Raw genomic sequence first — 24,929 nt, 5'->3', positions numbered from 1 at the left:
CAATCCGCTCGCTACACTCGCATCATCGTACATCTGTCTGATGGCGTTAAGGGTCTCCTGTTTTCGGTAACGTATTCAGGCTTTATGGAAAATCCTCTCTGCAAAGATGTATTTCCATGCCAAGGTATAGATATAGATTTTATGAAGCGAACAAGATCTCCTATCTTATTTTCAACGCTTCTCTAGGGTGTGGATTCTAATCCCTGTCCGCCGATTGCTAAGTGGATCTCTATTGTTAGTCCAGTAATCAGGCTATCTATGTGTTTTTAACTATACTGAACATTATTGGAGTTTATTGTGGTTTAATCTCCGACATTAAATGATACTCCTAATAGTGCAAATAGTTTTCATAGTTTTCTTAGTGACCTACTGATATACACACTTTTTAAACAGTCTGTAAAACAGATACTTACCTCGGCAACTTCTGCAAACTGCACACCATCTCATCAAGAGCTGTAATATACTGAATAAAACCATTGAGTTACCCACTACAAATCGAACTACATAACAAACTGAATGATTAACGAAAATAAGCAATTGTTTACTTATTGAATTAAAAAATTGTTATTTACCTTGAAGGATTAGTTTTGTTAATACTACAACTGTTAGCTGACTATTAGGTATTAATGCTTTATGTATCAAATTTAATACTTAAGCTTCAGTACTACTAACTTGATATTTAAAAATAAAAGTATACTTTTATGAAAATAAAAAAGAAACCAGAAGAATGTAAATAGAAACAGTTTAATGAAATTCTTCTGAGAATGGCTGACAATGTCCATGGAATAGCAAGAGGACGAAATATAATTATCCGCATATAGATTCCTTCGATGATAGGCCAATATTATATAAGAAACGCATAAATACAAATAAAGATTAGATTGAACAAAGTCTTAAAATACTCATTCTACTGATTTTATCACGAACATTTAACCATAAGAAAGTATCCTGACCCTCTATTCAGACTCCGATTTTGATGCAACTTTTCATTTAATTGGAATAAGTACCAACAATGTTATTTTTGCCTCTATCTATCTATTTCTGAAAAAAAAAAATTCCAATATTACAGCTTTTGAAACCCTTAAGCTTGTGATTATTAGCGAATTTGCATATAACTATGTGTGTGCATTTTTATTAGTATTACGAAGAAATGTTATTCTTCGTCTAAATTCCCTTTCTCTATTCAAACAATATGCTAGCACGTTCAGGAATTTTAATATTCAACTAATCCGTCTAAAATTTTGATTCCTGAAAGTTCTCGCATTTCCGAACTGTTGACTCTCTTTCCTGGAGCCTTGATCAGAAAGAATAAAAATACGAGTGAAAGAAATAAAAAATATCAAGCTGATATAAATGAAGAAGCGAAAATATATAGTATCAACTGCTATAGTAAGACTATTCATGGCCTTGGATTGATTGTTTTAACAAAAGAGACAATGACCAAAGCTTAAAACCCACTTTATTTAAATTATAATTTGTAACAGTTTCGGGGGCTTACCAATTAATGAATTATGGCAAGGAAGATTGAATAGCATAAAGAAAAAGAAAATTTAAAAAAAGGCCCTTATAAGAACCAAAAATGAAGGAACGTGATTAATTGGAAAGTGAACATGAAGACTTATAGGATTGGCTGAAGGCCTCAGTAAATAAGAAAAAGAAGAAAAAATAAATAAAAATAAAAAAGTACAACAGTGACTATATATATATGTCTGTTAAAAGAATTTAAACTTTTTATAACAATGACTATATATATAACGGTTAAAGAATTTAAACTTTGTTATAACAACATTTATATATATATGTCTGTATTTTCATTAATTTCGATAGTGTCTGAAGAAGGATATGCTAGATATCCGAAACAGTTACAAATTATAATTTAAATAAAGTGGGTTTTAAGCTTTGGTCAGTGTCCCTTTTCTTAAAATATCAACTGCTGTTTATTACACGTCAAGTCGTGGTGTAGCACGCTGTGAAATAACGGGTTTAAGTTGTGCGTTCATATTCAAGCAGAGAAAGTTGCCAACTCGTATTAATGTTTTGTTCTTCTTCTGTCAATTCTGAACGTATATTTTAATTACATCTCTCATTTCTCGCTTAACAAACTGTTATCTATTTTGAGTTTTAGAAATTTTTTGAAGAATTAGGAGATCTTCGAGAACAAATCTTTGTGTTTCATTCTTGGCTCGAAATAAAATTCCCGAGTCTACAGTAGTGTGTTGTGTTTCTATTAAATGTATCCAAAAACTTGCATCAGGGTGTTCTGTTTCAGCATTTCTATCCAAAAACATGCACCAGGGTGTTCTGTTTCAGCATTTCTAAGACGTTCTAAGACGTTCTCTTTGTTTTCATTATTCTTATATAAGCCTTCAGGCAGCTGCATTTATCTTGTAGACACCCGATTTAGCTCTCAAACTGTGTATTATTCATATCCAAAGTTTCAGAGCAAACTGTTTAAAAATCATCAATGCAGTTGTCAATCAGAACATAGGTACTCCAACCCATTTTTATTTGTGATCTCGGTTTCGGGTTTCTCAAAACTTAGATTTCTTTTGATCTGATTGTACGTATTTAATAAAGTGGAAACGTGACTACTTAGCCTCAATAAGTAATTGATCTCTTTCTTTAAATCGAATTCTATTACACAAAGGAAAAAGATTTTATACATTCGCTTTGACCTGTCATGAATGTGAAGTTCTACAGTGTATAGATGGAGCACACATGCATCTCGCACTCGTACCATGTCATCAGTTTTAATAAGTCTTAGAAACAAACATTTAGATGTGCTTCTTCTAACATTAGCTTGACATTCTGATGGTAAACACACGCGCTCGGCAAGGGCAGAATGTGTCTTAACCTTCTACCGGCTATTGTGTATTTGAAGTCACAAACTACATCATAACATTTGACGTGATGTTAATGGTGCATGTGCTGTGTTTCTTCGTGAATTCTTGAACGTTCGGACTTCCTTTCAAGAGTCAGCACCTCTGCACTCATTTTACCAAAATGATTATTTTTTAGTTTCTAGGGACAAAATTATATCGTATAAACACAAAAAGGATTTTTTTTTTGGATGCTGTTAAATAATTTGGCCGGTAAAGGGTTAAAGCAAGGTTGGAAAAAATACTTTTTCAAAAAAAAAAATGTGTTTAAAATATGAAAAAGATGTTCAAAATGTTTTAAAACACGAACGAAAAAAATGCTTTAAACATTTGAACAGTTTAAAACATATTTCAAAATCGTGTAATAACTTATTTGTTAAGACTTTTTACTCTTTACTTGCAACCAGTATTACAGATTCATCCTGTATATACTGATTAGTGCAACATTGATAACAGAAATAGAATCGTTTGAATAAAAATGGCTTTTATATAGTTTTTTTTAAAATGAATTTTTATTGGCCACTTGTTGTTCAAGATGATTTTCGAAAAAAGATTAAATATTTTCGTAGCACACTGGTGATAATGCACCTTAATATATCAAATATAATGCACCTTAATATTCGTTTTTGTAGCACCAGTGGTTTTGGAAATGACTTTTGAGTGTCCATATCGGATTCAAAATGCTGACTTTGTATTTCCGTAAGCTGTCACTGATAACGCACTTTTTTTTTTTTTTTTTTTTTTTTTTTACCTAATTTAATTTGTGTAACACCAGTGGTTTGCAAAATGACTTTCGAATGACCATTGGATTTAATATGACATTTTTTACGGTATTTGGCTCAAATAATTGTATTGTTATTGGAATTGTACACACATGTACATAATTTTTACTCAATTGATCACCTGAAGGTGGGTGAAATTTTAGTTACAGAAATTAGATTGCTGTTTCGGAATGCTGGTGCAATAAAATTATTTTAAAATAATAAATTTTCGAAAAGTGATGTTTCAAGCACAATTCATGTTGTGCTAACTTTAGAATATTGTTTGCAAGTCTGTGAATTGGTTGTTGTTTAAATCAATAATTGTATTGAAGAAAAACAATATATGGGACATTCAGAACACAATGGATCCAAGTCCATTTTCAACATGTTCAGTTTTGCTCAGCAAGTTAATGCTATTTCAAAACGTAATATCTTCGCAGTCAAGAGTACGAAATAAATGAAACTAAAACCATGTGAAAGGGCGTGGGCTAGTTTCATATGACAGCCATTAGACAGCGGCGTCAGTGTGGGCAGGAGGGCAGCCGCGCCCACCCCCACTCTGAATTTCAGATTTTGGGGGCAGTAAGGCAGATTTAGAAACTTTTTGATAAGCAAAGTCCAACAGAACAAGCTGAAGTCCTTACAGCGAATAAATACGGAGGAAATATAGATGATCAAAACTGGAAATTGCTTAAGCACAATTTTCAGAATTTTAAGCAGGCCCGAAACTCGAAAGTAGAGCCACCTTTGGAATCCTTGTGTCAAAAAGAAAGAAAAAGAAATACAAAAGAGCAATATAAGTCTATAGCTCCTTGCGGCCAATGGAAATGGATTTTAACTGATCAAACTCCGTATTTATTCGGTGTAAGGACTTCAATTTTTTCTGTTGGACTTTGCTCAGCAAAAGGTTTCTAAATCTTCATTCAGTCCCAAAATTTGAAATTCAGGGTAGGCGGTAGGAGGACGGATGACCTCTAAACAAACGTCCCTCTCTAGCGGCAATCATATAAAACTCTATATTGCACCTTGTCACGTAGTTTTCTTTCTTTCTTTTCGAATTGGTGGTTGCGAATATATCTGGTATGACGTTTTCCGTCGGTGTATTCTTTTTGACACCCTGCATTTCTTCAATGTAATTATGCATCATTGACTATGACATTTGGAGCTTGACTTGTTAATCTTTCTCACGCTGCAGCGTACACAATATCTTAAATTTATGAGCAGAAAGGAGGAAATTAGCCCTCCTGTTCCCCCGTTCTAGAAACGTCCTTGTTTAGCGGTTATCCTATGAAACTCTAGCCCACATGACACCTTTTCACGTGGTTTCTGGTTAATTTATTTCGGATTCTTCCGCTACGAAGATACTACGTTTGCTTTTCAAAAATGAACCTTTTTGAAAATGGACTTGGATCCTTGTGCTCTGAACGACCCATATCTAAAAATGTTTTTAAAAAAACCTAAGTTGGAGCGAAATTTATCCTGCAACCTAAGTTTGTTCGAAACGTATAAAATTAGTTTCTTCGGTTTACTTGAAATGATGTCCTTTTTTCTTCCCGTAAAACTCATGTTAAACGATTCCAAGTTGTAAGAAGACTGAGAACCAACATGTACTGTATGTATTAAAGAATGCCTGCGATATTTTAATTTCAGAACCACAATTTAGTAAAAAGCCCTTTGTTTCCTGAATAGAATACAAAAACTTGTTTCAATCACTTTTTTTTTTTAATTTATTGTTTAATATCATTTCTACAAGTAGTCCAACCTTCGACTACAACACTTTCTCGCAAGTTAACTGGTAAGCATTTAAACAATACGATAGACGATAAAGAAACAAAGGAAAAAAGAGACGAAATAAATTGTGGATCACCACATCGTTCAGCTGTAGCCACGAGAAATCAAAACATTCACACGGGAACAGTGTTGCACTGTCTTAGCTCTGGAATGGGCTGAAAAATAGTACCAACTTAAAACAAAATGGGCTGAATTCATTATTTTATCACAGTGTAATAATTACATGGCTCTATAATACGAAACTAAAAGAAGTAAAGTTCTAGAACACTCAGCCCTCTTTTTTCCAAGAGTCCAAATCAAGAATAAAAACATCCAAATAGGAAGACCCCGAAGAATTGTGGAGGTAGATGAAACTTTTCTCGCACGTAGGAAGTATAACAGAGGCCGCAAATTAAAAGGGAAAACAGTTATCTTCGGTATGTATTGTAAGGAAATCAAATGCGCCTTTATTTCGAAGTGATCAATAGACCAAAACGGTATTATGGCCATATATGAAAAAAAAATATATATGAAACGAGGAAAAAATCAATCAAGCATGAGATGTAAAAAAAGTCTTATTGACAGTTTTGAAAATGTGACAAGTATCTGTTAAATGGTGCTGAATTGGATAGAATTGTACCAACTTTTTTCACAAAAGGGGCTGAAAATTCCAGCGTAATACCAACGGGCTGAATTTGGTAATTGTACCAAGTGTGGCAACACTGTACGGGAAGATTACTTTTTGGTAATTTTCTTTCTCTAGCGGATTTTTGTTGCAAAAATTAAATAAAATAAAAATAAACATATGTTTAAAGCAAGCCTTAAAAAATACGTGTGTTTAAAACAAAATGTTTAAAACGCATATAAAATTTGTTTTAAACAAAATCAATTGTTTAAAACAAGTTTTAATCATTTGTTTTAAACAGAACAACCCTGTCTTAAAGCGCGGAATTTGGAGAAATCTATCTGTATCATTAGGCAAATAGTTTTGAAATGAATGTACTGTTCTTTCAAGTTACACAAAATCAGTCGTTTTTGTCTGTTTTCATTAACTCCATTCATTTTCACTGAAATACAGTCCTTTTCTGCAGCAACAATTTTGCTCTTCTCATCGAGATGGTAGAGCTCTTCAACGGGCTTTATTACTTCCGTGCTTAACTGCTTTCGTACTTTCTTCTCAAGGTCTGGAAGAACATGTTTCACGTTTCTTGTTAGTTTCCAGCTGATTCGCACAAAATATTTCAACACCTGCAGTTCCTCGCAAACTTTAGACTTCGGCCAACTTTATGGCATTAAATTAATAATTTTAACTTTTTTTTTTTCATTAATAGCACGCGCGCAGTTAATCTTCGGTTCTTCAAAAAGAGCATCATATGCTTCGCACAAAGAATTAGCACAATTCTTCTATCCACGATCACACTTTCAGAAAAAGATTCCTCCAAGTTTCTTTGCAACATGTTTGTTATTCTCTTACACTTTTTGCGTAGAGCACCCTACTGTTCTTCCGCGGTAAGTCTTTTTAGTTTTGATACTGGTGACATATCTAATATAGAATACACCTGATTTACTTCCTTTAGATTAGATAGTACAGGTACATTCTCTTGATTACTTCCTGGTTCCGTATTATCTACATCTGCAAAAACAAATATTGCTTTGTGGCACGTTGAACAGAGAGATTTGCCAGGAAAAAGGTCCACTGGTTGGTCTTTCTTCCTTTTCAGACGATTAAGCGTCATTTCCACACAGCCATTTTTTTGTCTCCTTTCTTCCAACCTTTATGGTATTGGGGAAGATATCAACACACTTGTCCAAAAAGATGATGATATTTGGCAAGAAGCTTCTTTTCGTGATACGTACATACAGTTTGGATCTTTCTTTCTTTTTCTTTCTTCCCATTCTTAATTGTAAAAAATTTTGATCAGCCTCACTTAATTCACTCACTGGAGTTAAACATTGACTCACTTTCCCATATGTATTCTTATGACAGTCGTCTTAAACACATACAGTTTATTTTTCTGAAATATCCAAACTTAACATAGATAACGGTTCTTTAAGCAAGAAATGAGACAGTAATTAAAATATTCATTCAATACAGGTACTATAGCAACATATTTCCTGAATGAACAAAAGAACGCACAACTTGGGCCCGCCATTTCACCGCGTACCACATCACCACTTGATGAGTAACGAACAACAATTGGCAAGGAACAACTTTGACTGTAATCCTTTATATCTCCCGGAGGTTTTACTTCTTGTACTCCTGCTTTTATCTCCCGTAAACAAGGCTCGCAATGTAACATGGGTTCTTTCATCACGGCATGGTGCTTGCTCTGATTCGAGAATGATGCTCCAGCTTGGGAGTTTGGTGTGTGACTAGCAACATCAACTGATTAAAAAGGAACTTGTTCAAAAAAGCTTACTGATATCTTCGACCAGGATTGGTAACTCAGCACGACTTCAACAAAGTAAAATGGACATGAGTTTTGGATCATGGAACACAAATCTTTATAAGACAAGCATATTAAAATTCATAATGAGTGATTTAGAGAAATGTAGGATGAACCTGATAAGAGTTTAGAAAGTTATATGGGAAGGGAAGAGATTGGTGCAGACCGGAAATTTTCATCTTTTTTCATTTATCCTATTTATTTTTATGAGCAAGGAAATAAATATAAAACATTAGGAACAAGGTTTTTGGTTCACATATGTTGAATTTGTTAATGACAGACTTCCTTTTATTGCTTTGAAGAATAGGTGATGCGATAGTATTGTTCTAAATGTACGTACATGCCCCACCAGAAGATAAGAATGATGATAAAAGGATAGTGTTTACGTGAAAGTAGAACGTATATATGACCAACTCTCGCAGTACCATGTGAAAATTCTATTAAGAGACTTCTTCAGGAAGGTAAAACGAGAGGATATTTTCAAACCGATTACAGCAAACGAAAGTCTACGTAATGAAAGCAATATCAAGCGTGTTACACTCGCGAACTTTGTAACAGCCAAAAACTTTATCAAGAAGGGTATAAAATTCTCACATCGCGACATTCATAAATATACTTGGATCTCACCAGATGGAAAAGCACACAATCACTTTGACAATGTTTTAGTACATAGAAGTCTAGCATAATTGACATTCTGTCGTTTAGAGCTGACTGTCATAGTGGCCACTGCTTGGTAGCAGCAATTATAAGAGAGAGATTATCGTTAAGAGCAATTAAATAATTGGCATCTTATAACGGAGAGGTTTAATTTAAGGAAGTTAGAGTATGGTCAGGGAAGGGCGAAATACCAGATTGAAGTGTCGAATAGAATCCATATAGAAATGACTGCCGAACGTCAAGATGTGATGTATTTTTTAATGTTGTTGTCATAAACACGAGCAAGTTAGTAAAAACATCCTTAAAAACGTTTATCAAATCATATTTTAATATCGAAATTTAACATATGTTGTATGAAGTCACATAACTTTTGAAAATAACATTGGCCGTTATATGAAACTGAAAAGCGATATTAGTCATTTTCGATTACTATTCTACGGTCATCATAACCTGAGCTCTGACAGATCTAACATCGTGTAAGCTGATGACAGTGTTGCGAACTGTCATAGCAACAAGACTCAAAACAACCACTTGACAGAACGATGAAGGAATCAAGTTACTTTATCACTGATTGAATCAGATTATAAGTTGAAATATGTACAAACTAAGTGTTTTAAAAATAATCGTACTTTACGTCTCAACGTTTCAGCATAACGTAGTTCCACTAGGCCAAACGTTATTGCCACAGTAATCAAATTTTTTTTCTTTTTCCACTTTTTGATACAAGTTTGTTCTTTTGACAAGACTGCTACGGAAATAGAAGTGGGGTTACATAGAACAACAACTGGTCCACCTTCTTTCTATCGCCGCAGGGAGTAGGTTTTTCGTAGGATAGAAAGCGAGTAGAGTGGCGACTGTGTTTCTATAGTTCAAGGACAATGAGCCTTGATTTGGAATGTCAAGCTGAAATCTGTAGGATTTCTAATGGTCTTTGTAGAAAATTTGTTGACATCTGAAAAAATATTCGTAGTCTATATATTACAGAGACCGTTATAATGAGCTTTTCATAAGGACTGATTTAGAAATTGAATAGTTGGAAAGTAACGAATATGATCCAGTTATGTTTCTCTTTTCGTAGAAGACGACTTTTTTTTTTTTTTTTTTTTTTTTTTTTTTTTTTTTTTTTTTTTTTTTTACGAATATGTTTCACAAGGTTTAGATAAGTTTAGACCTACAAAAATACATTTGGAAACATTAGGTTGTTTCCATGGTAACAGAACAGTGTTGTTGCATTTATACATTACTGTGAAAGATTGTTTTGATTTTCTGTGTTATCACTCCAGTTCATTGGTGTGAATATCGTCGTGTAATCGTTGTTATTTTCATTCATCAGTGGAACATAGTTTGTATTCGTATTATTCATATAGACCTAACACATAAATTTAGTATGTGTACACTGAGGGGAACATGTCTTCCTCCAATCTTGGAACCGAGGGGACTGCCCCCCAATAATCCGATTTGAAATGTATATTTTGGGGAGAAATGTGATGATTTGTGTCCGATTGCCACAAAGGAAAGTGAGATGAAGTTTATGTCCCTCCAAAATAAGCCTCAAATCTGCCCGCCACCCAATGTTAAGAGAACTCTGCTCCCCTGTTCCTCCAGAGCATTGTTTTTCAGCTTTATAAATATTTTGAACATCGCTTAAAAAGAAAATATGTGAGCGTCTTACACTGCCCCTCCCCCCCCTGTTGAAGACAGATTTGCACCCCTGTATGTGTGTGTTTGTATTTATGATTAAGAAATGCAGAAAGGGGGGTGCTCTTGACAAGTCAGGCACGGGAATTTGTGTTTAATCTTAGGGGATATTTCGAAAAAGAACGTGACAACGACGGTCCTTTATTGCCACTGAATGAAAGAGTAGCTTTAGCTTTACACATTAGTCCTGCGAACTGTAAAAAGAATGACAAAAGAGAAGTGTCCGAAAGACCTCGCTGAACCGACGGAAACTTTATCTACCCTAGGAAGAAAACGTAATAGTAGGGGAAAAAGCGTAGAATTTCTACAGTAAACGGCATTAAACTGTCTACAATTGAAAGTCATTCTGGTGCCTTCCATTTCAACTCAGGCAAAATAAATAAATAAATAAATTTGTACCATCACTATCTCAGATATTGTTGAAACTTTTTTATAGCAACTTAAACATGTTTTGAAGAGACCCATATTTTTTTGATTTGTCGAAAAAAATTTTCCCGCCAAGTAATGGGCCATCAAAGACGGGGAGTACAATTTATGAATTGTAGAAGACATGGAAAATGGTCAACTTCGGAGCCCCACCATTTAGCTATGGAGACAGGTAGAGTTATAATTTTTGTTGTGGTATGTACATAAGGATATAAATAAACTATATTTTTATTATAGTTTGGTTTGCGCATGCGTATCTATTTCTACATAAATTAATAAATGAACGTCAGTTTATCTGAAAAGTCGAAGTTTGTGAATTTTTTTCGAGCACTTCCGGTTCGAATTTTAAAATTCTGTTTTCACGGTTGATAAGACCTAGTTACCCGCTTTCCAAAAAAAAAAATTGTATCGCTTCTGTGTGCAACCGTTTTGTCGCAAAACATTCCAGAAATTGTCAAATTGAAAAATCGCCATTTTTGGGCGCCATTTTCTCGAAAACACCATCTTTTAAAATTCTGAAATTTTGTCAGATGGTTCAACTTTACATGAATAATAAACACACCAAATACCATTCTCGACCAATGCTTCATGAATTAACTACAGCCTTTTGAAGTTAGCGAAGTTTCGTTAACTTTGATGTTACAGTTAACAACACTGGAAACAATGAAAGTGCAATGATTTGATGATCTTTGTGGTTCACATTCATTAAATGAAGAATAAAAGGTTTTCTTGACATGTTTTTTTATTATTTTGATCAATAAGGCTCTCTGAAATAGTAAAATGAGCCTCCCCCCTTCTCCTAATTTTTTTTTTATTCCGAAGTAATCTGAGATGGAAATTACGATTACGAAACACAAATTTCAAGTTCACTTACTTAAAATGGTCTTCGGAAACAACATTTCACTGATTTTTTTTTTTTTTTTTTTTCACATGGACCAATCATTTGCTTGCTTGGTGTCTTCTTCGCTAATAGCATGTAACCGTGCAGATGATCCAATAGGTGTTGATGCATTCACACTCGTCCAGGGGTGGATCCAGGGGGACGATCGCTCCCCCCCCTCCGAAAAGAAACTTTCTTATTTTATATATAAATGAAACCCATCCCCGAGTTTTTAGCTCTTAAAAATAGCAGTATTACCCCCCCCCTTCCCAGAAGTCCGTTCTGGATCCGCCCCTGCGTAGCACATTGTCGATAGCCACAAAACACTTATTTTTACTTCTCTTATGCTCTTCTGGAAACCTGTACCCTGCTGAAGGTCCATGTGGAAGCATAAACAGCACTTCAACTTCACGTAATTCATGATTTATTCATATTTCTGCTACGCACCATTGGTTATCATACGTATATGTATGTAACAAAAGTTCCTTTTGGCAGACTTCTTAAATCTACATTTTGAATTGCAGAAGCTCGATTTTGGGGGAAGCATGAATTTAGTTCATGATGACCCGTTACTGCCATAAAAACTTCGCCATTTTCCGAAAGCCAAAGGGACTTCGTTGAATACCAGTTACGGGTCGCACACTTTCCCATTCTTGCTTTTTTTTTTCTTTCTTTTTCCCGGAAGTTGTCACATTCAGTTTCAGGCAACAAAACGAGAGCAATAGCCGCAGTTTGTACTTGCGCGATACTCATGTTTTCTTCTGCGGTTTTAATACTGTGTATCTGTTTTTGCCTAAGGTTATGCCGCATTGTCACATTCTTTACACACACCCCCTCCTTCCCCGCAATACTGTCCCAAAGACCCTTGCATGGCCGGTTTCACTGCAAAAACACTGCTTTATCGGACCTGTCTGCATCTCGCACATCTGAAAGCGATTTTTAAAGTGGGATGCAGCACCATCAGAAATCACTGACACGGTTTGGGAAATTGTAGACATTTATTTTCACGTTGTTGAGTTGATTTTAGTTTAGCGTCCCGTTCAGCAGCGAGGCTATATGAAACGTGGACCTACTGATTAACGTGGAATCCGAACCACATGAGCTCTCGCCGGGAAGCGAACCCGGGTCTCCCACGCCAAAGGCGCGTACGCCAACCGCTTAGCCACGAGGGAGCTCACTTATTTTCACGTATTCGAACCTTTTTTTATAACCTATATTTTCGCTTTTCTTCGAGTATTTTTAGAATCTTGTCTATGGCTATGAATACATGAAGCCGAATCGTGTGTTTTGTCGTTGCTTATTACAACAAAACTGTCAGTTGTTTCATATTATGGTGATAAGTCTGAATTTCACTTTGCAGAATAACAGTCCAGTTTTCAACGAAGTCCACATAAAGTAAAACAGAATTTGTATCTTGAAATTTTATACGATGCTTTTCGGTAGGAATTAATTCTCTTTGGATTTTCTTGTGGTCATGAATTACAATTCTTAAAGTTAAACCAGCAATGTACGATACGAAAACAGAAAGTGGCACAGTTTTTAACGAGATCATTGTTTTCCCATATGGCATACGTAACAATTTCATTTTCATCAGGATCAATAATTAAAGACTCCACACTTATTCCGTCCACTCCAGGACATTCACATTCTTGAAGAAGACAGCTGTCATTTTCTACGGATCATACTACTAAAGGAAATAAATCACTCATGACAGCTTCAATACAGGCTGCACCTTTAATTTGTTTTAACGCAGTAGCAGCTAACTTAAAATTTGCACAATACACACACACTTCCCTCGCAGGTTATGGACTGACCCACTTTAGTCGAATACTATAAAATTCCGAGTGACCCATTCTTATGCTGGAATTGTTCTGTTTTAAAAAAGTTCGTAAATTTCTTTGATGGAACGCGTAAGAAAACGTTTCGATTTTTTTAACTTCTTCTCCTTTTTCGATCACTGTAATGACATCGCACTTAACTGAGACTGTCTGGAGTATTCCAAATCATCACTGAGCTAATAGTTTAGGCTTTTTATAGATTATCAAAATTTATTGGATGGCCATTTCAAGTAAACTTAAAATTTGTGTGTTTCGCAATCGTAATTCCCATCTCAGATTACTTCGGAATAAAAAAAAAAAAAAAAACGAAGAAGAAGGGGGAAGGTTCATTTTACTATTTCAGAGAGCCTTATTGATCAAAATAATAAAAAACATGTCAAGAAAACCTTTTATTCTTCATTTAATGAATGTGAACCACAAAGATCATCAAATCATTGCACTTTCATTGTTTCCAGTGTTGTTAACTGTAACATCAAAGTTAACGAAACTTCGCTAACTTCAAAAGGCTGTAGTAATTCATGAAGCATTGGTCAAGAATGGTATTTGGTGTGTTTATTATTCATGTAAAGTTGAACCATCTGACAAAATTTCAGAATTTTAAAAGATGGTGTTTTCAAGAAAATGGCGCCCAAAAATGGCGATTTTTCAATTTGACAATTTCTGGAATGTTTTGCGACAAAACGGTTGCACACAGAAGCGATACAATTTTTTTTTTTTTTTTTTTCGGAAAGCGGGTAACTAGGTCTTATCAACCGTGAAAACAGAATTTTAAAATTCGAATGCTCGAAAAAAATTCACAAACTTCGACTTTTCAGATAAACTGACGTTCATTTATTAATTTATGTAGAAATAGATACGCATGCGCAAACCAAACTATAATAAAATATAGTTTATTTATATCCCTATGTACATACCACAACAAAAATTATAACTCTACCTGTCTCCATAGCTAAATGGTGGGGCTCCGAAGTTGACCATTTTCTATATCTTCTACAATTCATAAATTGTACTCCCCGTCTTTGATGGCCCACTACTTGGCGGGATATATTTTTTTTTCAACAAAACAAAAAAAAAATATGGGTCTCTTAAAAACATGTCTAGTTGCTATAAAAAAAAAAAAAAAAGTTTCAACAATATCTGAGATGGTGATGGTACATGCTCTGCCTGAATTGAAATGGAAGGCATCTTCTCTAACGTAAGTGGTTTTAATTTTTTTTTTTTTTTTTTTTAATTTAACATATTGAGCCTTAAGCAGAGTCGTTTTGACGCCTGTTTAGTGTCATACTAAAGAGTAGAGTTGATTTTGAGTTTAATGTCCCTTTCAGCAGCGAGGCTATGAGACGTGGACCAACTAACGTGGAATCCGAACATGAGCTTCCGCCGGAAATAGAACCCGGGTCTCCCACGCCAAAGGCGCGTATGCTAACCACTTAGCCACGAAGCTCGATGTCATACCAAAGAGTTCGACTAAGGTATGTTTCCATGCAGTAGTCTGGTCCTTAGTATGACGATAATTATACGTCAAGACGACTCTGCTTAAGGCCCTATGTATTTAGAAGTAACGATTGTTTTCTTTACCATTTAGTAAACAATGTTAACGCAATACTTTCTGTTTGTTTCTTTTGACTTATACTTTCGTCAGGCATAATGTTAAATAATATTTTTGTTGTAATACATAGGTGATTCTTTTCTTACAAGAAAAAATGCCTCTTGTTATAGGCGATATTGTATTGTTACAGAATTGCCTCGAATGTGGCAACCGTGCTTGATCGCACGTGAGTGTTGTCAGAGCTCATCTTAGCGCGGCCTCACACTAACAGAGAATATTAAAAGAAACTTATTTCAATACTGCCATTACTGCTCAATCAGTACTTAGATGTATATCCCCGTATATCAACTGTACAATTCATTTGTAGAATTTATATGTGCAATTCATTTCGAAAAGATGGATATTTATATAGAACGCACACTATTTCCTGTGTAATTCCTCGAATCGCTTGAGATAGGTTTCAATTTTCAAACCAAAGCATTAAAATATGATTTTTCGCATTTTCGGCGATTCATAACTGTTACTGGAGTCTGTGGATACTGAATGGTCTGTGTTACTGGAGTTAGTGAATGAAGAACGAAAAAGGTAGTAACTGAATGTCAAAGGATTGGAAGAACAATGAGTGCTTAATCCGCATGTTCTTAAGTCTAGTTTGAACAAAAGTATAGTTACTACATTGTGCTCTTAGGTACATAAATTAATAAAGGTTGTAACCCTAACTTCCATGAGTATTTACGTCATTATACTCACAATATTTCGATCTGATTTTCATAACCAATACATAAGCCATAGTTTGGAAAGACGTTTTCGGGAAGGAAGTGGAAAAAGAATCATAATTAGTGCGACTAAAAACTAAAATATAAAATTGAAACAAAAGCCAATAGCATCAGTTTTAAAATTCTACAGGGGCACTGTATAATTATAGGAAAAAAAGAGAAAACGAGCAAGTGTGATGGTTTCAAACATAAAAATTAATTGACATTTTCAGCGCTCTGAGTGCACAAAGAGTAAGTGCCATTTATTCTATTGCTTTGCGACCCCGAAAACGAGTTTAAGCAACAACGGCGGTGGATTCTAAGAAGCTATAGAAGTTAAGACAACAGTTTTTTGCACAAAAACTCAGAAGCGACATACATATTCCGTTTGAGGACTAATTGAGAGATGATCAAAATGTTCTGAGGATAATGACTTAACAGCAGGGTTGGCAAAAACCATGAGTTTTATTGAAAAAAAAAAAGTTTTTTTTTTTTTTTTTTTTTTTTTTTTTTTTTTTTGTTTAAACCATTTTTTTATATAGATAATTTGCTCTATGTATTCATATCATATATGGACAGAAATAAGTTTGTTTAGCCTTGGTTTTATTATGCAACAACCGGGTTATGCTGGAAGGGGTCACATAAGCTTAAAGTGGAATCCAAACCGCTTCTCCACTTACACTCGAGAGAAATTGTTCTCCATTTGAACTCGGAACCAGGACTAATTGGCCACAAATGCGATACGTCAGCCGACTCACTCACGAAGGACTCCTGATAAACATACGTTGTACTGATCTTTACATAGGCCTACTTGTTAATATAATTGTCAAAACTCATTTCAGAAAGACAAAAAGATAGTTGCAGAAATGAACCCATTATACAGAAGTACATATGGACAATTTCAAAGTACTACAGAGTACAGAAGAACTAATTTAGTCCAAGTTAAAGTCCAGAAGGTATAACGTCGTTGGCTTCCCGCGCTTGAATCTGCTCGTCACTCGGGGTGTGGTAAGAGGATAGCCAATCACTACCAGCCGTCTACTGTGCTCAGCGAGCCACGAGTAACCAAGCTGGCCACTCCCCATAAATGTCACTATAACTTATTGCGGGAAGCCAATGACGTTATACCTTCCGTACCATAGTTAACAACGACTTTTATTAGTCCAAGTTAAAGAAATACAACGACTTAATTTGCATATCAGTAAGAAAAGTGAATAAAGATACGAATTATTTGAGTCCACTTTGGCTCTGACCCATTCATACATAAATAGATACCAAAGATACTTCTCATTTCACTAAATGCCTCTCGTGGGGTTTGTATGACCCACACACACAAAAGGAAGGCATTTCAATGTATTTTATCAATAGTAAATAAATATTATTGAAACGAAACAATATTTAGAATTTTTCTTTGATTGCAGTTACATAACAATAATAACAAACTATTAAAAAAATCACAAAACAAACATTCATAAACTTATAAAAAAAAATTAAAAAAGCTGTTTTTGTAGTATAATCTTTTTGAGTAATGAATGGGGGATTTAGGTCTGAATATAACGGGAGTGAAACGTGATAACCCACAAAAGTGTGTTCATCAAGATTTTACAAACACTTACACTTTTAAGAACATTTTTCGTTTTTTGGTTTAAACCAGCCAACCCTGCTTAACAGGAATAAAAACTATGAGCACAAGACAAGATTTTGTGTTTTGAACAAAAGTAGTTAGTCTTATAATTTTAAATACGTAATAATAACTCTGAAACGATGCGTTTCTCGATCCATGTTTCATAACTTTTTTCTTTCATTTGACATAAGAGCACCATACCTGGGATTTCATCATCAAATCCCTACACCTACTGTATAGAGTATGAATGTAATACGTTAGTTCTAAGAAATGTACCACATCACACCTTCCCTTATGTAGAAAAATAAATAACACACGAAGCACAAGGATATGATATTTCCATGTATGTAGCTAATACGCCTGACTTTGGTGCATGGGGTTATGGGTTCGATTCCCAGTGAGAGCCTTGAAGTTTGAACGCACTACACGTGGCTCGGATGTCCATATCTCGATATACTTGATCCAACATGAGGTACTGAAAAGAGACGCTACAGTCCACTTAACCAACCAAATTGGGACCACGGCAGCTCGTGCGAAAGCGATCACCTATGGCACGTGAGGTTCATGGTTCGATCCCCCTTTTGGTGGTGGACAAACATTTTTCTTCATAGGTTTTCTGGAGGTTCTCCCTTTTTCGTCACCCATTATCGACCATTTCATCAACAGACTCCCTTAGCCTATGCGAATAATCGTGGAATCCCTTCCCGCTAATTTAGTAAGAACCGCGTGTTCCTTTGCTGCACGTAGTCCCTGATACGATTCCCGGATGGAGAACACAAAAATTTAGTTTCAAAAGCATTTACTTTCATTAATCATCTGTCTCCACTAGACGAAAGTGCACAATCGTAGGACGTTAAACTATAAAAAGAAAATGTACAAATAATCAAATTAACCCAGCAAAGCAATCTTTCCTTATACGCATATACCGATCATCTTAACGCACCCACTCCTACGGACGCGCCCTCCCGCGGGCTGTTCAGCTTTACCCTATCCTGAACCAGACAGACAAGAAAATTAACTTCTAGTGTCCACCTAGTACATGTCGGACGTTTTTCGATCTTTGAATAAGTTACTAACTTCGATACCCGGTAGTACAACTAAGTAATAGCTCTTAATTAGAGAGATCAAAGGGGTTAAGGTGTTGTATTGCCGGACCAATTTTAGGAAATTTATCAGGTGAATTGGAGAATTTATTTTGGTTTGTGAGGAATACTGAATGAAAGTCAGGTGAGGGGAATAACTGAAGTGAAGAAAATGGTGGTTGTTCTGCGGTGTTATTGATGATGTACGCAGTACTCCATGTGGAGACGGAGGGGCTATTTGACGGAAAGGTACACTTACTATGACTTTGTGACAGGAAAGGCAGAGTGGAAATGGCGCGTATATGATAAGGTTGTTCAAAAATAACGAAAGCCAGTTGTAGAAATTATGTGAAAAACACTGTATACTGAACAAGCGATCAGTTTGTCGTAAGTGTGGAAACTAATTGAAAATACAGAAAAGAAGAGGAACATAATATTTTCTGTGTAGAAAAATGGTACGTGGCATTCAATGTAAGTGGCAAACCAAAAGCACGATTTTCGAATGAAGTGGGTTGACTTTGGATAAGTTTTATGGTTTTTTAGGCATTTATTCCGAAGTTGGACGTCCGCTTTCGCCACGTTTTTTCGCTGTCATATCCTTTCCACATTTTCTGCAATTTGTTATTAGGTTCATTAATAAGGGCTCTTCACAAACTTTTAAAAGATTTTGCTCGTTATCAATGTATTGCTTCACAAATATTAAAACTGTTAGTTCACAGCCCTTGTACATCCGCCATGTTGATACCATAAATGCTCGTTATTTTCCCACAATGCAACTGTTCGGTTACCTTGCGTGAAATAGTTCCATCCGCTCGGCGTTTAGTCCCATGTTCATAACCGCTTATATATAACAAATCAGGGTGTCTACTGGAATACCAGAAAGTAAATTCATGACTTTTCATGACCTTTTTGTTCAAATTTTCATGACCATGGCGATAAAAATTTACCATTAGTAATAATAAACCCCTACCATCAGTGGTGCATCGGTTAAGATGAAGATCACATTATGTTCTTATTTGTCTAATGTACATAATGTCGATTAGCTGACAACTAATTTTAAAATGCAAGAGCAATTTAAAAGGCAGTAAACAAATTTTTAATTGCGGTTCAAGTATGGGTTTAAGGCTTACCAGGTTCTATAGATTTAAAAAAAATCTTGTGAACAGTCCCGTTACATTCAGATAGGTTTTTTATCTGCATTTTATGTACTCTGAATTCTAAATTTATAATTTTCGTTTACAAGAAAAAACTGATTACGTAAATATACAATTCTTTTCCATCGTGTCATATTTGAAATTAGCGTACATAAACATACTGATAAGACCTACTGAATTTGTTCATAATGGAACCTTCATCCTGGATAGGGTCTGATGCCTTCTTTCTTCTCTTTTTTCAGGGGTACTTTTACAAATATTTTTTTCTCACAGTCTGCATACTAGTATCACATCAAAACTTAAAAAAAAAAAAAAAAAAAAAAAAAAAAAAAAAAAAAAAAGTGAACACAAAAGTGGACATCTTGATTGAATGTCACAAGTTCAACTTCTTTTTCAATGAGTTAATTTGAGCATCAATTCCATCAAGTTCTGAAGTTACTGAGTCACTGAGATCTTTACGTTTCAGTTCCAAATATACACAATTTACGTTTCTTAGAAGTAAAGAAATAGCAGATCAGAAAGTTGGACAGTAAAAAATTGTTACTATATTACAGAGACTAGAAGATGAAATGGGGAGCAGCTAGGAAGACAGTAAAGTACCAGTTAGCCAGCACTAACTGGTGTGGGAAATTCTCACAATTACTGACCTGATACAACTGTTTCAATACATGCAGTATGAGGTATAAAAGTATGAAATATAAAAATATACTCTGAGATTTCAGATTTTCATGACCAGTTGGGTAAATAAAGGACTTTTTCATGGCTTTCATGACCACTAAGCAAAATATATGACTTTTTCATGACTTTCATGACCAGTAGACACCCTGCAAATAAACAGATTTTTTGATACCCTTATATACTATCAAGCACACAAACGATCAAATTATCCTTATCTTCCCTGTAAATTTTCAAAATTTTGCTGGAAACGGACGTCCAACTTTGGAACTTAACCCGTTTTATATGCACTGGTCTTTATGAGACAATGACAAGTGTTCTTGGAACTCGTATCATTGCCAAAACCGACCTGTTTTTAATACGATTGCTTACGTGCGTGCCCACCGTTCCTGCTATCTTAGGATGATCTTAGACTATTGCTCGGGCTCATCAGCTTCCCCCTAATCTGACTCGGTTAGATAGCATTCGTGGCTTTTAGTGGCCACTTAGCAGAGCTTGGTTTGTTTTAGCTCTGTAGTTTTATACTATACACCCAGATGACCTATTTATACGCGAATACTAATTTTCTGCGTGCAGTTTTACTATACGGATCCATAGCATAAGTGGTAATAGGCGAAGCAGTAGAGGTAGGGGTAGCAGTAGGAGTAGGAACGGGTTAGAAGCCCCGCAATGGTTCGTTCGGTTCTGTTCTCGACAGAAAATGGACAAATTAAAAACTTCCCAAAATTTTTTCATATATTTTACAATCTGTGGATTCGTATAGTAAAACTGCACCATTTTCTGTTCTAAATTATAAAAGTTACGCCTCTGTTTTGAAGGTAACTGACTCTTAGCTCAACCTGCCTAACGTAATTTAATACAACTAAATGCAGTACATTTTATTTATTTTTTTCTTTTTAAATTTTCGTGTGGTCCGGCGGTACAGCAGAAATTCCGGTCGAAGTGTATCTCTATCTACTCGGGGAATATCACATCAGTCTTGTATTTTCTTACCATTAGTATAAATGTAGTTAACCCCTGCCAGCTTATAAAACAATGTTAGGTTAGGTCAGATTACATTAGGTTCTCTTCGGTTTACCATGACATACGTAATAGTGACAACGCTTACCGGAACTTAACTGTTATTATCATTATTGGCCTTTATAGATGATACGAGGATTTCAAACAACTAGCTATTTTTTATAATTTTTATAACATACACAATAAAGAAACGCAATTGATAATAAAATAGTAATTAACACCTTATCCAGTCTCCAATCCTTTTTCGGATCTTCTGTTGCCAAATGTTCACATTGTGAAAGCAATCTCCTGAGATTAATTTCCAATCGAGACATATGCATTTTGGTTGGTTACAGAAAATTAACTTTAATATATCTCACACTACACCATATGTTAACAGAGCATTATATCCATTTAATGTATCAACTACACAAATTTCGTATCACTAATCACTACTAAGATTTTATGCCTGTCTGAATGTCTGCAATCCAAGCATGAAACACGAAGAAGTTTCGCATTAATTCGGTCAATATTTTTCTACATGCACTTAAGTGCAAGGTAAAGAACAACCAGCAAAGAATAACATTTCCTTAGTGCAAGGCATCATTGTATAAATTTTAACAATATCACACAGAACTTCTTCTTTTTTAAATAATTTAGAAGAAAAAGAATTACTGCCAATTAAACTTTTGGAACACTTTGCGTCAACGCAACGCAAAAACAGTGTTTAGTTTCTGACAATAGGCCTGACAATAATAGTAGTTATAATATAATCTCGCACGTTTTGTGTTGTGTTACATTAAGCATTTTTTGCGCAAGCTGGTATAAAATAAGGCCCTACGAAACCAATTCCGATTTACTTTATATTTGTAGGCCTAGAGATTTATTCCGCAACAGTCTTCGCAAAATTTCCGTTGACAGCGCAAAGCAAATAATACATATGAAGGGAAAGGGGGGAAACAATAAATGTCCATGTCTGCGCTTTAACGGGTGTTTTGTCCTATCTGTTGGTATTCTTGATACTATTTGACTGTATATGTCATGCATGCGTAGATGTAGAAATGTCCATGTAAAATGGGGCAAAAATTTGACTAACCCTATTCATTTTGTACACGGTTTTCAACATTAAAACGCCGTTTTCTCGAAAATGTTTTGTGACATTCCTGCTTTTTTCCCCTTACCCTTCAAATAGGCATGTAATAATCGCAATTTGGATCGAAACGACTTCCATTGTTTACAATGAGAATTCGCGTACCAAATGCATTTGCAAGAGTGATTTTTCCTCAATCGTATGTCCGATCTGGCCTTGCGACACTGAGGGGCGAACCAAGGGCCGTGCAACCAGCGCAACTGCCCGGGGCGCCAAATTCAAGAGCGGCCAAAAACGTCTCAAAAATAAATTTTATAATGTGTTTTCTACTCGCTTTTTTTGGTTTATATTCTTGTAAAGTTAGTAAATTACATAATATCTTTCCATTCCACCACGGAGGAAGAGAGTTTCATAGTACCAGGGGCACAGACAAAGGAGGTTGTTAGCCTTACCCAAACCCCCAAGCTGGAGGACCATTCGTTGTCCGTCCGTTACTGTTTATTCTGTATATTCTCAGTTAACCTCTATATCTAGAGGCCTCCTCCTGGATCCGCAACCTGAGAACGCGCCATGCCGTGGTTACAGGAACCCACGTTACACGGATATATATATATATATATATATATATATATATATATATATATATATATATATATATATATGTGTGTGTGTGTGTGTGTGTGTGTGGGTGTGGGTGTGGGTGTGGGTGGGTGGGTGCAACAAGGGATGAGCATATACCCACCTAAAAAATCAGCATTACATCACTGATTATAACTGTTATGCTGACTATCATAAATTAAAACACAAATTCTGCTATGTGTTGACGCGAAATTTGTTTTATTATGCAATATTCTATATCACGTATTGATTCTCGATATGAAGTCAGTGAGGCAAATTTTGCGTTTTAAAATCATATATACAGCACACTTTTTCACAGACTCGGCACCAGTAAATCTTAACCCAAATTTCGCGGTTCTCAAAATGTTCCAGACCGCAACGCAAGCAAAAGCAGCAAGAAACTATTCCAAGTGTTATACCGATTATTGTAAATTAATAGACTCATTTCTTATCGGTCTTCGTAAAATTTGCGCAACAGGAAAAATGAAAAATGCCTTGCTATTTCACTTTTATATGTTTTAGTACTGCGTGTTCCGTGTATAAATTATCTGTCTGCGTATTTCTAAGACTCTAAAACTAACGAAACAATTAAATTAATAATAAAATGATACTAATATCGGTGAAAACTAATATACCATTTGACATGGTGTCACATGATATATTCAGTGGTGCTATTCAGCCTGTTCGCACCGGTCCGCACACACACGCACACGCATGACCTAGCGAAGAGTACGAGAAAGAAGCAGGGGCGTCATTTAGGGGGGCAGGGAGGAGCATTTGCCCCCGTGAGTTTGAGATTTAAATTGATTTTATCAATAGAGTAGTACTAAATGAATGAAAAACGCGAAATTCTACTTATATCAAGGGGTTTTGTCCCCCCCCCCAAGCAAAATCTGAAATGACGCTCCTGGAAAGAAGCCGAACAAATTTGTGAAATCAAATTTGTGAAATCTGTGAGATTAAATCTTTGGTTTCACGTCATACTGCTATGTCCATAGCTGCTATATCTATGAAGTTAAGGAAAAGCATTTTCTCCATAATAATAGCTGAACAAGCCAAACTCTGTATGATCATTGACGAAACAAGCACAGCTACAAGAAAAAGTGTTTTAGTTATATTTAAGAGTTGTAACATAGATAGCTCTCCCTTTAGATCATTTTTTTTATTATTATTTATTTATTTAATAGAGCAAACTTCTACAGATGCGAAGAAAACAATTTCCGGAACATTGCTATCAGCCCTGGCTGAAAAAGTTTCAGTGAAACTTATTTAAAGCAGCATTTAACAGCTTTCTGTTCAGACGGTGCATGTACCATGTTAGGCCAAACATCCGGAGTGGCTGCCTGTCCTTCACTTTTTTTCTGGTATATTACTTGGCACTGCTTCAATTATATAGTTTAGTTAGCAATGCTCTATGCTATCAAATCAGTGCCAGGTGTTAACCATTTTGAATCATTTATAGATAAACTGTACTGCTTCGATCATGCTTCTAATAAAAATCAAATGGAGTTAAATGATATTGCTCAAGAACTTAGAAGTGGAAATAATTAAAGTTGGATGAGTGTACTGGCCCCAGTGGGTAGCATGTAGCACAAGAGCTGCAAAGACAGTGTGAAAAACATATCCGGCTTTGCAAGTCCACTTCGTAAAAGCAATCTTGTCGGGTTTAAGAAAAAAAATAGAAAATTTAAGTTTAATCCAGAACCTCGCTCTTATGATTGACATATTAGATGAACTATACCTTCTCTAGTTGGCACTTCAAAGGCAGGAGATGGATTTAATAGAAGTTGATTAAAACATGTATGAAAGCACTGATATTATTGAGAGATAAACCAAGAAATATGACAGCGCTGTTCACACTGTTTTGATCCTACCTGGCAACAGCTGATCCAGAGTATGATTGATATCATGAATAGCTGATTGCTAAATAATAAAGCAGAAGAGGGCTTTTACACTAATCTATTATCATTGCTCTGTCTACATTGAACCTGAAACCTGGCCGCCAACGGTGAGTTCTTCTTGGAAGG

At 35.4% G+C, this 24,929-nt stretch overlaps 1 protein-coding gene across 1 annotated transcript in view; it reads right to left on the bottom strand.

The window, feature by feature from the left end:
- Use1 (Vesicle transport protein Use1) overlaps positions 1–21,821 on the bottom strand; it is a 60,891-nt gene extending 39,070 nt beyond the window's left edge. The window contains exons 1-2 of the mRNA XM_081748628.1: positions 21,437–21,821; positions 414–463 (exon numbers count right to left, since the gene is read on the bottom strand). Of these exons, the coding sequence (XP_081604754.1) occupies positions 414–463; positions 21,437–21,535 (149 nt within the window). The 5' untranslated portion in view covers positions 21,536–21,821. The remainder of the gene's footprint in view (positions 1–413; positions 464–21,436) is intronic.
- Between the last annotated feature and the right edge of the window lie 3,108 nt (positions 21,822–24,929).

Source organism: Thermobia domestica, chromosome 2, assembly GCF_964235325.1.
Source record: "Thermobia domestica chromosome 2, izTheDome1.hap1.1, whole genome shotgun sequence".
Taxonomy (NCBI): domain Eukaryota; kingdom Metazoa; phylum Arthropoda; class Insecta; order Zygentoma; family Lepismatidae; genus Thermobia; species Thermobia domestica.
The sequence above is the reverse complement of the archived record's forward strand: the minus strand, read 5'-3'. Positions and strand labels throughout refer to the sequence as shown.